Source organism: Oryzias latipes, chromosome 22, assembly GCF_002234675.1.
Source record: "Oryzias latipes chromosome 22, ASM223467v1".
Taxonomy (NCBI): Eukaryota; Metazoa; Chordata; class Actinopteri; order Beloniformes; family Adrianichthyidae; genus Oryzias; species Oryzias latipes.
This window is the reverse complement of record NC_019880.2, coordinates 10,133,599-10,146,179: the sequence shown is the minus strand read 5'-3', so window position 1 is coordinate 10,146,179 and position 12,581 is coordinate 10,133,599. Positions and strand designations below refer to the sequence as shown.

General features: G+C 37.2%; 1 protein-coding gene across 2 annotated transcripts; it reads right to left on the bottom strand.

Annotated features, from left to right (window-relative positions):
* Positions 1 to 903: 903 nt before the first annotated feature.
* Positions 904 to 9,559, bottom strand: syncrip (synaptotagmin binding cytoplasmic RNA interacting protein). Of its 2 annotated transcripts, XM_004082255.4 has the most exons (12): positions 9,416 to 9,559; positions 7,587 to 7,746; positions 6,419 to 6,537; positions 6,128 to 6,235; positions 5,917 to 6,030; positions 5,539 to 5,715; positions 5,312 to 5,447; positions 4,332 to 4,537; positions 4,085 to 4,234; positions 3,868 to 3,989; positions 3,445 to 3,767; positions 904 to 2,471 (listed from the first exon to the last, which is right to left on the bottom strand). In XM_004082255.4, exons 2-12 carry the CDS (start codon positions 7,732 to 7,734, stop codon positions 2,446 to 2,448), a joined length of 1,629 nt encoding a protein of 542 aa, XP_004082303.1. In that variant the 5' UTR covers positions 7,735 to 7,746; positions 9,416 to 9,559; the 3' UTR covers positions 904 to 2,445. The 2 variants fall into 2 exon arrangements, with proteins under 2 accessions (XP_004082303.1, XP_011488618.1); XM_011490316.3 differs by lacking the exon at positions 7,587 to 7,746 and having other exon boundaries at positions 9,416 to 9,557.
* Positions 9,560 to 12,581: the final 3,022 nt, after the last annotated feature.

The following is a 12,581-nucleotide window of genomic DNA, read 5'->3' as shown; positions in this document are numbered from 1 at the left end:
TTTTTTTTTTTAAAGAGCTGTTGTGATGTAGAGACGAGCGGCTCAAGCGTCTGACAAGCAATGAAATCCATGCAGATTTAAAGATGTTCATCAAAACACACAAAAAGAAAGATTGATTTGAAGATGTGGTTAGAAAAAACGAATAGTCAATTCATCAAATCTGTGAATCAGTTTTTACTATTTACATCAGTTTTTCCTTTTATTAATTTGTTTGGTTTTGATCGTAAAAACTGTTATTTGTAAAACAAATGTGTCCGTTGAATGGAAATGCAACAAATAAATCAATCTTTGATTTGTTTAATTGAATCAGTAGTTTGTCCGTGATTTCCTACTCTTGGTACATTCCAGATTACCTAAATACTTTTGCTTTAAGGTAATGTTAATCAAGAAGTTAAAAAAAGAAATATTCTGGGAGGAAACTGATTAAAACTACCCCAAACTTGCAAATTGTTAAAAAATTAATTATGGGTGAAATGTTTTGGGGTTATTTTAAGTTATTTTTATTTTTTATTTAAAGTTTCAATTTTTTTTTTAGAAATGTGTTTATTTTCAGATTTTTAGATCGATCTACAACACAGAATTTGTTGAAGCTTAACATTGAGGTCAGAGCTGCTCTCCTATTGGTCACTTTTTTTTAAAAGAATATTCACTCTGACCAATGGCTGTAGAAATGCAGTTATCCGTCAATAGAATCACTGGATAAACAAAAAATAAAATACAATAAATAAACTTCCAGAAAAAAAAATATTTATATTTTTAACCTTGTAAACCTTTTCTACAGTCCAATCCTTTCATAGTTTAACTAAAACCTGTAAAATATGTATTTTATTTTTACTTAAACCCCAAAAGTAGGAAACCTCTAATAAGAAACGACTGAATCTAACTCAAAGAGTAAGACACGGATGGAAAATCAAAAACTTTATTACAAAAATAAGTTACACTCACCTCCATTTTACAGTATAAAACAATTTATTTGCAGGAATGCAAAAAACGTTGTTGGCCACCAACAATAGTTTAAAACTGCTAACATGTTTTTTTTTCCTTTTTTCAAAAGGTGGTTGTTATGTTCTTATTGAGGGAGTTAACTGTATAGAAAACTGGGATTGAAGAGCAGTTTCCTGTATGCGATACCTGGAAATACAAATCATTTCACTGCAGTATCCCCTTCTGCCACCGTGGGAGCCACACCCTCCACCCAACTGCAGCACATCTGCTTCACCCGCTGGGAAATATGGCAACTCCGTTGTCCTGTAAACCTTCAGGGAAACCTCTCATATGGCTACAATCATGGAAGCTGGTAAGGGATCGTTTCAGATGAGGATGGAAGATTGGTTCAAATCATTGTAACTGGTTGAAATAAGTTTTTTTTTTAAAACAACAACAAAACCCACTGAGATAACACAGTGGCATAAAAGGGACACTGCAGGGCTTCATTTTTGTTGTTTTTTCTGTTTTTTTTTAATCAAAGGCAGTTGAATGCCTGTGATGTTTAAGCCTTTACAAAGACGTAACATTTTCCAAAAAAAGAAAAACTATACAACCAGTAACTACATACTCTGAAGAAGCAGGGTGGCTAATTCAGTTGAATGGGATAAAAGCAGGGCTTGTTCAGACTCATCATATGAGAAGGTTTTGCATGCCCAGCTCGACTGTTTGCAGTCTCCAGAGCTGCAGCTAAAAGAAGTATATTACATTACGTACATAATTTTTGTTTGTTTTTGTATTTTTTTGCGCTGCAGCTCTTGTGCATATTTTGTATAAAAACAAGCCCTGCTTTTATCAATAAAGTTTCCCTATTTACAGTACAGGCCGGGTAGTTTAGTCCTCTGTACTGAGGTAGTCAACTTACCCTTTAAAAGACAAGTTCTGAAAAGAACCACTTTCCTGGAATGCCTGACTTATCCATGCCAGGTGGGTACACCCTAAAACCCCGCAAATGTTGTATTTCCAACATCCAGATCAAACGTTTCAGAATAACATGGATATTCCACAATAAAAATTGCGATTAGCACAAAAATATACAATAGCATCAAGCTCATTTGAGCCACTTCAAACCTAAGAACTTAAAAAGTGCAATTTCTTCAATAATTATTTTCTTTTTTTCTTTTTTTAAATGGCATGTTCAGGGGACAGGGGAGGGGGTGGATTGTAAGGGCATTTCATAAAGCCCTGCCACTCGGGGCACAGAGGCTGTAGTGAGGGTAAGTCGATTCATCCGGCCATCTTTATCTTTTTTTGTTCTATATTAAAGTGGCTCTTTCTAAACTGGACATAAAAGAGGGCTATTAAATGAAATAGAAAATAAACAAACAGTAATGGGGGAGGGGGAGGGGTCTTCTGTAAGGCTGGAATATCATTGGACCTTCTCATCTCGCTCGTCATTTCAACATCCATTGCAGCTTATGGTGTAACCCCACACATCAAGTCAGTATTCGCGGTAACAGGTCAGGATCGCCCTCGGCCCCGTTTACCTGCAGAAACAACCAACAGTTGGTAAACAAGAACAAAAAAAAAAAAAAAAAAACAACAAAAATTTAATTCTATTTTTTCAATGTAACCAAGAAAAATGAGCTTTTGCTTCTACTTTTAAGTGTTTTTTTTCTTATAATCATTGTACTGCATTAAAATAAACATTTGCACAGCAAGAAAAAAAAAGCTAAAAGTTTCAGTTTAAAAATAAACAAAGGACTGTTTCAGCTAAACTGAAGTCTCTTTTAACCTGTTTTAGGAGAACAGTGTTTTCCACACTACAAGTAGCACTAAAAGCCTTGATTTTTTTCAAAACCACAGTCCGCCCTATAATCCGGAGGCCCTGAAGTGTGGATTCATTCTAGCTGATGTCAAAGAGGTTTGAAGAGGCAACAGCAGTACGAAGCCCATTGAGACGACTGTTGTTGTGGATTTGGGCTATAAAAATAAAATTTAATTGAACAGCGCTCTGTCAAATTATCTGTGTTATTTTGTATGTGCTAACTTGGCTAACGTGCACCGGTTTGTTTTTTTTTGTTGCCAACAAGGTTGGGTGTTAGCATCGTCACACCGATGTTTATTGCGGCTGCATCAGTCGGTTTCTGTACACATTGCAAGTATTGTGAACATGCTACACTTCTAATGTGTTGCTGTGTCTGACTTTTTTTCTTCATGTCTTATTAACAAAGTTGGGAGTTAGCGTGGTCACAGTAACGTTTGTGTTAGCGCCATCAGTCTGTTTTTTTACCATGCAGCGTCTTCCAAACAAGTAATAGTTACTATCAATGCAGTTAAATTCTGACTGATTGACTTCTCTCTGACTTTAGTTCCGCTAAATGCGCCTAATAGTTCGGTGCGCCTTAAACATGACAAAAATTCAAAAACAGACCGTTGACGGTGTGCCTCATAATCCGGCGCACCCTATAATGCAGAAAATGAGGTAACTTGGTTATAAAAAATAAAAAAGTTCTTTACTTCTGATTGCTCCGAGAGTTCCTCTCTGGGAAAAGCCCACCCGCCCCCTCGGTGTGACAGCACCGCGGCCTCTGGTCTGATTAGCACCTCCGCGGACTCCTCTGGCTCCCCGTCCTCTCCCAGACCCCTGGAAGTCCTCGTAGCCATAGTATGGGTCATCATAACCCCCCCGGTAGTTGTGGTAATCATAACCGTAGAAATCGTAATAGTCTTCATAGCCGTAAAAGTCGTGAGGGTAAGAATAGCCGCCCCGCCCACCTCTACCTCGGCCTCTCGTGGGTGGTGGCATGTGAGGGGGCCCATAGTAATAGTATTCGTCATACCTGGGGGAGACACAAACGGACGTCAAAGAGCTGCTAAAGGTGATCGTTGAAGCTGGAGGAGTTCTGATTGTTGACATGAACTTTGATCGTTTCTGCTTACATTTGCGTTTTGGCAGCTTGTCTCTGGGCTTTGCGTTCTTTCCTCTTCTGGTCAGGAGGTTTGGCGAAGACGATCTCAATGTGCTCTCCCTCTAGGTCTTTACCGTTGAGGTCACCTAAAGCCTGCGTTAAATCGACACGCTCATGTTCAAAGATGTTTTTATCTGTACCACACATTTATCTCATCAATTACGCATCCATAGGCTTTTTAAGATTACCTTCACAGCACTGTCTCTTTCCTCAAAGTGGATGAAGGCATAGTCTTTCAGTTTTTTCACCCTTTCCAGTTTGCCAAACTGACTGAAGGTCTTTTCCAGCAGCTCCTCTGTAACGGCGCTGGCCAAGTTCCTCACAAACAGCACCTTGACCTGAGAAAAGAAACATTTTGAAGTTCTTCCTCTGTGAAACACAGGGGACCATCAGACACACGCGGTCACATTTTTGCAATAACGTTCAACGTCTGACCTTAGCCATGACCTCTGGATCCGGGTCCTCGATGGGATCGGCCCATTCCACGGTGACCACGTTCCCCCACACCTTCACCTTTCCACTCATCAGTCGGCGGCGAGCCTGAGCCGCCGTCTTGTGGTCTTCGTACTCTAAAAAGCAAAAGCCGCGGTTCTTCTTCTTGTCATCCGGCTGGTGATACAATATGACATCATTTAGACCCTCTGTGGGGGGAGAAACGATAAGGGGGAAGGGCAAAAACGTGTTATTTGGTCCGAATCACCAAGTGTGTTACAGTCAGACGAGTCAAAGTACAAAATGCTTCTTTGGACACGTCAAAGGAACGTAAAACAGATAAAGCCAATGTCAAATGATCTTCTCCTTCACGGATGCTGGAGTCCCCACCTACCCTAAACTCCATTTTGTCTTTTTTAATCTAAAGTATAGACTTTAGGACTCACATGTAGGGTAAATCTGTAATAATAACAATTCTACTTGTATTAAGCCACTTCTTGTTGTGCGTGCCACACCCACATCTAAAGCACGATCACATGGACTTGTCTTTGGGAGGTTTAACTGCACTCAGATGCATTTCAACCACTTTTTTCTAAATTATACAGTTCATAGAAACCACGAGAAAACCATTAAAGCTAGTGAAAAATAACGATGACACTGGTTTGTTAAGTATAATTAGAAGAAGTGAACAAAAGTTAAAAGAGCAGCAAAAGTGTATTTTCATTATCCTCATACCAGACTTTCACTAAAGATAATTCAAAGTGTTATAAACTCTGATCTGGTTAGTTTGGAAATTGTCTTATGAAAATTAATAAACCACACAGTTCAAAGTATCTTTTGCCCTTATTGTGAGGCTTCAGGATGGGAAATGTGTGTTAGCGGACAATAACACTATAACTACAGAATGTTGTTTTGTCATCCTCATGGAAAACCAATAAGTCAAATTCTTAAAACGATCCATGTCATATGTATGATGGTCTTACCTGTAACCTTTGAAAACTCTTCAATAATCTGCTCTTTTGTTTTGCTCTTGGGGATGGATCCAACAAACAGTCTGTTATTGGCCACAGAGATGCACACGCCGATGTGTTTACCCGGTCGAATTTCACTGTTGTTGCACTGCAGAAGTACAAAATAAGGTTAGGGTCCCAAATTCTAGTGCTTTCCAACAAACGTCTCCTGGATATTATGGTCTATCGAGAGCACGAACCAATTTGACGGCCTGCTGCGCCGCTTCTTTAGAGCAGAAAGTGACAAAGGCATAACCTCTGTTCAGGCCACTGAGGGGATCCATCATCAGGCGCAGGTCCCAGATGGGCCCGGCTCTCTCAAACAGCGGAACCAGCTCATCCTCAAAGAGGTCTCGAGGGATTTTCCCCACAAATATCTGTTGATGTGACAAAGCAAAACGAGGATTAGAGAAACTTTCTGAACAGTTATGCCACATTACTATTGAGAAGAGGCATCCATTCAGCTCTTAGCGGTAAACTATCACTGTAACCATAGTTACTACAGGACAACAAAAATACTTCATCATTTGGACACCGGAAGAGATGCACTAGGAAGAAAATGCTGAAAGCTTTTATACCTCTGTGCCGATGGTGGGCTGACCCCCTGAGTGGGCAGACTCTGGTGGAGGACCCCCATACTTCCTCTGTCCTGTTGTCACATCAAGCGTGTAACCAGTTCTTTCCAGCAAAGCCTACAGGAGTCACAGCAGAAACGGTTTTTTTTTCCTTGTTAATATTGATGTCAAGTTTCATAATCCCAGCTTTACGTTAATCCCAGTCAATTCCTACTTTGATTTTGGCCTCATCGGGTCCTTTACTGGTGTCTGACACTTTGGTCCCCTGTTTCTCTCTTTGTCTGTACGTCTTCATCACACCACAAAGAAAGGCACTTTTATTCTAAAAGAAAAAACAACACGTATGGAGTGAATTCAAAAACTTAAAACATCATCTGATGATGTTTCATAAATGAGGGAAAGCAGCAGATGTAGGAGAACACTTCTGCCATCGCGACGCAGAAGCTTTTACTTTAACTGAACCACTAGTTACCTGTGCTGGAAAGCAGAAGTGCAACAAACTCACCTGAACATGTGAGAGGTCGCTGTCCTTGAATTGTGAAAGGACTTGGAGAGCACCTTCCTCGTTGAATTCTTTTAGAGCCTCAATCGCTCGGTCGTCTAAGTCACTGTGTGAAACCAAACCTGGTGGTTGAACAACACGAGAAAATGTTAAAAATCAGCAACCAACAAACAGAAAAAGTACATCAAAAAAAAAGTTTTATTTCTAAACAGTTTAAGAATTAAAATGCATGTAACATCTAGCTAAATACACGTTTAAAGCTTAATTAATAAATGTTTACTAAACTTTGATCTCAGCTTTATCTAATGATGTAATTAAAAGTCAATTAGTATTTTCTGCTTTAACTGGCATATTATAGAGAAATATTTAAGAGGAACATGACAATTCAGCTTAAGCAGAACTTCCTCTGCTGTGCATGAACATTTCTTAAGACCCATTCCTCTCTATGTCTTTATGAAGTGTGGCTGAAAAGGCCAGAGCAGTCATAGTCTAGAAAAATGAGAACTGCTTAAGCTGATGGACTAGGGCTGGGAAGAAACATAAAAAATAGTTAAATGTAACTTCACTGGCAGAATGCTTTAATCAATTTATTGACTATACATACATTTGTAAAGGTCTTTTTAGACAATTTCACACAAAACAGGTTTTACTATTAGTTTAATACAGGAATTTTTTCCCTGTTCAGTTTTAATATCTAGTTTTCTGGATCCAAACAAACTGGTTTTGAAATAAAATAGGTTAAATAAATTGGCATTTAATCAAATTGTAAATACTTGTGAATCATTTAAAATACCCAGCCGAATAAAATACATAGTTTAAACATAGAAGTAAAATATTGCTTTGGTATGATCCAGATAAACTAAAAAAAAAAAAAAAGGAAATTAGTTTAGATTTCTTTCAAAGTTCATGTTTACCACAACCCAATAATGAGCTAATGTGTTGTGGGAAAATGTTGGTAGCTTTGAGCATAGTTTTTTTCTTTTTGCCAAGGCGATGTGGATTCAATTTTGTAGAACTGCAGTACCCATTTTGGTGGGAAACCACAAAAAGTTGCTTGAGGATTCAAATTCCCCTGTTCAAAAGGTGATTAAAATGACAACACATACAAAAACTGATACACACAATAAAAAAATTGCATATAGTTTATGCAAATATATTCACAATGTCTTACCTGCTATGTAAATTTCATCTAGTTTTTCAGCAACTTTCTGTGGTAAACCAGCTTCTAATAAAGTCTGGAAGTGCTCAGAATGGGTAACTGCAGCAGAGGTGTCCATTGGTTCTTCTGGACCATTTCCATTAATATGCTCTGTGGCCATGTCTCCAGAAATCTGTGTAAATGCAATGAGCCAAATTAATCTTGGGTCAAGTCTTTGGTTGTGTTTAAAAGAGTTCATTCAGACATGTCTGCAAAAGAATTTGGCAACAATTAAGTCAATCATTTGATTTTTTTGTTAATGATATGGAATATAATACCCTCAAACTATTATGTCCAAGTTATCATACAACAAGTCCTATAAGAGAAGTAATCTAGTGAATAAACAATGTTTTTCAGCCATTCCATTCAGATTGCTTTTATCTTAATTTAGGTTTGGCCCAAAACAAAGACACTGCGTAATGTTTAAAAAAACTGGTAGTTTTTCTAAAAGTACAGTCACAAGTAATTTCCTTTAAATTAATTCCTGGCTTGCCTTACCCACGTGGGTGTTTTTCAACAAGATTTGGAGAAATAAAACATTTCCTCACAACTTTATTATGTGATTTTAGTACATCCCAATCCTCTTGCCGTTACTGGTTTTTCCAGATTTTATCTACTATGTTATTTAAATTAGGTGTAGAGCTGATCCATCACTGCTGCCCTCAGCACATGCTAGGTTGGCATTTCCATAGTCCCGGTTTCCGGTGACTGACCAGTGATAAAAGTGTAAACGTCTCGGTTATGTGTATTTTTTGTACTAAAGTAGCACATACGCCATCAGCAAGTTAAAAATTCTCACTATTCTGTGATCCATTCCAACATAATTCCAGTCGGTTTTTACTTTATTCTGGAATACTTCTTCAGCAAAGGCGCAAATGCTTACTATTAGCGTATGACGCTATACTAAACATGAGGGGGGGGGGGGGTCGTAGCTGGCGATCGAATATTTTTACTCAAATTTGGTCTTCGGTAACTATAGCTTAACTAAGTCGCGAATTCGGTGTACGGAATTGTCTGCAAGTCAAGATCCTTAGCACGTGCTTTCACTACTTGCATTTATCCGTCCAGATAATGTACAGCTAAAGTCCCAACATTAAAACGAAGGACACGAGTTTAACATCGTTTCTTCCCCTTTTTCTTTAAACCAACTGTTATAAAGTTATAGTTGGGGGGAAATTGCTAGTTGGCACAAACTGAAGTAAGCTAGCTTTTGGGGCTAGTTCGTGCAGCTAATAGTACAGCAATCAAGCTAACTATGGATGTCGGGACACACAATAACATTACTTTTGTGTCCAAATTCTTGGAACAGGCCTATCCCTGTTATTTTTGGAATTGGCCACTATTTGTGTTATCACCGGGCTTAGACATACTCGAAAACTTTTTGCACACATTGGCTTTTGTCATTTAGGTTGTATTAGCATAAAGATGACAATGAGCGTGTCAGTTACATGATCTGTCAAAATGGGCTAACTGGAACTAGCATGCTAACTCGAACGCTGCCTGAATCAGTCGGGCCATTGTTTGAGCGTCATTTGAAGGTACAAACGCAGCCAAATGACAAAAAAGCAGCTTTGAAATTTAATTAAATGCAACAAGGCCGTGAAAGCTTGGGGTACGGCCAGCTAGATGCGTGGTTACTCGACGTGCCGCCACATAGGAAGAGTCCATTTTCAAAAAGCCGGTCTGGACAACTCGTTCCCTACCACCAGTTTCCACATTGTTTGAAAGAACACTGTACGATCCAGAGTTTGGAGCACTTATTAGGCATAATTCATGTGACCAATTAGAAGTATTCATCCTACCTTCCGCTGGCACACCAAGGTGAATAGTGCTGATTATAGAGGAAGATGAATGTGATATTTAAAAGACAGAAAAAGTGTAAAACTCCCGGCACTTGTCCGGCTTCAGTCATTCACTGTTGATGATGTAAAATGGCTGCCACGTTCACGCCTCGAGTTTTGTCTCGTCGATGGGGTTTCTTGGACCGTCCTGCACGGGCTTGCCTTGTATGCGTACAGTAGAACAGCAGGCCAACCACAACATCCAACAGCAGTAACGGCGGCGGCGATGAGCAATTTGATCGCCAAGTACCGTTTATTCACGACAAATACAATGACGATGAAGGGAAAAATATACAAAATAGTTGTTCTTTCTAAACAATTAAGCGGAGAGGTGGTGAAAACAGAACATAAATTATACAGAAACCGGGTTCTAAGGACAAAAGAAAAATAAAATGCATACAAAATGAGGTACATTTTATTTAATATTTTAATGATAATTTACGACTATAAACATTATTTTATTATGGAAGCATTATCTTAAACGCAAGAAAAACAAAAAAAAACTAAAATTAACATGACCTCAATATTAGAAAAATGTTGATCAAGCAAAGTATTAAAAAAAATCACAAACTAGAAACATTTTCACAAAAACAACATGTTTCTTATATTAGGTCAAGTTTAACAGGTTAAAGTAATGACTTCCTTTACTAAAGCTAAAAAGAATTGTTTAAATCTGCTTAAACCTGTAAAAAACTTGTAACTGGAGTTAAAGTGGCTGGCCTAGCAACATGTAAACACACACACACACACATTAAACCCCACACAAAAAGATGCAAAAACAGGCTTCGTCTTTCTCAATTAAGTTTGATTTAACACAATTCAAGAATTTAAGTTCTATGGCAAATTTGCCTGAATGGATAAAAAAGGTTTTATAGTGACCTCTCTTTGACCTCTCTCTGAAATCTCTTTATTTAACTAAAACAAATATAAAAGCTGAAAAAATAGGCCAAGCAGAATGACAAATTCACTGTCAGTTGTACAAATGCTCGTTTCTTTTCCCTTTAAGTTCACGATAGGGGTCAATAGATCAGTAGAATTGACTATAAGTTGAATTTTTTCAATGCTTATTTGTGAAAAACAAAACAAAAAAAATCTTGATTTGTGTCAAAGATTTACAAGGTAACACAGTCATGGAGGGGATATATTTTTTCACAGCCCAAGAAATTTCAGGCTGAGACGTTTCTCTAATAGCTACAGTTAATAACAGCTCGAAATGATTTGCAGACTTCCAAAGCTGGTGTTTGAACATTAACACATATTAATAAGATATAACATTAAGATAGAAAGATAATAACACACTTGCATAAAAAGCTTGGAAACATTTCCACAACCCAGCTGTGCAGCAAAGAAGTTTATTTTTTAAATATGCAATAAAGAATCCATTTATGCATTTAGGAATATATTCGTGGATGTAAGGATGCCAACTAATTTTTTTTGTGTAGGTAAAAGAGGTGTAAACAGATAAGAAGATAGATAAACAACAGCAAAAATTGTGTTCGGAATTTTTATTTTTCAAACAAAAACAATTAAGCTAAATAAAATAATTTTTGTAAATAGTCCTATTTATGAAAAAACTCACCATCAAAAGATCAGCTGTTGAAAAAAAAAATACTTATATAGTACCGGTATATGTACACATTTGTTTCATACTTTGCAAAAATGTGTCATTCTGTCAAAACCATCAGATCAGAATCAAAAAGTTTTTCCATTTCATAGATTTTTGACTTTTTGACTTTTCAGCTATACATCCTGTTACCTCATTTCAAAGATTTGGGAGTTCCCTGTTGGTTTAACCCTTGTGCTATCTTAGATGACCCCACCCTTACATATACGTGTTCTCCCTACCATGACAAAGGTGGATAAAGGTGGAAAGATTTCATGTAATCCGTGAAGATCGCAAATTATTGAAGAAAAAAGGTTCAGCGCACAGTCTAGTGGGTCTAGATGACCCAACTACCAATGTTAATGTGCCTAGGATAGCACAAGGGTTAAGAACAATAACTAAGTAACTGTTGGGGATCTCTCATGCCACCATGTGGACAGTGTCATGATCTAATGTCTGTACACCGTAAAAATATTTTTTGGGATATTAACCAAAATAAAGCATTTTAGTCAAAAGTCTGCTCTAATATAAAAACATTCCTTATACGAAATTTATGATCATTTGTTGAAGTAGAAGTTTTTTTTCTTTTTTAAATGTCAAGAAATAAATCTGCTGACATCAATTGCAAATATTTGAATAAAATAAAACAAGAAAAAAACAACTTCTTAAAAATTAGGGAAACATGTTTCTGTGATGTATTTCTCCACTGACCCACTTTGCTATATGGAGTACTGACATTTCCCAGGACTACAACAACTGTCTAACAAACAGAGAAATTCAATAAAAGATTTTTGTGTGAGTCAATAAAATTGCTTTAAAACATTAACCATAGCACAAATATCCTTAAAATCAAACATAGGCAGGTGTTAGCTGTTTTGTTTTTTTAAATACATTAATTTTCCTTGTGTGGGTTTTGTGATCTTAACTGGGCAAATAAAAATGAAGATAATTTAAAAAGTACAATTTCAAACAAAAACTCAGACATTAATAAAAGAGAAAAATAAGAATTTAACTGAATGTAGTTTCAAAAATGTGTAATCTTTTCATTATGTGAATTTGATCTGTAGGTTAGAGTGACAAGAAACCTTGTTGCTTAGGACTCTAAATCCGTCTCTTACTTTTGGTTTTACAAACATCCCAATAAGACTGATCTTTGTTTTTTTCTCAGGCATCACTATATTGAGGTTTTTGTGGTAAGTGCATTGAAAAATATGTTCATCTACCTTGCAATGTGCAAGCGGATTCCCCCTCTGAAGGGGATTCAGAGGATTCTGGTTGATGATATGCAGCCAGTTAGTGATGATGATGTCAAGAATCATCATGACCTTAGAGCAGGGGTGTCAAACTCATTTTCACAGAGAGCCACATCAGCATAGTGGCTGTCCTCAAATGGCCAGATAAAACTTATACATGTAACTAAATGTAATGAAAAATAAATGTAACTACTCCTTAATGTTAAATAACTCATTATTTATTTATTTATTATAACGTTTTAAAGTGACAATTGCAGTTACATAGAAAACA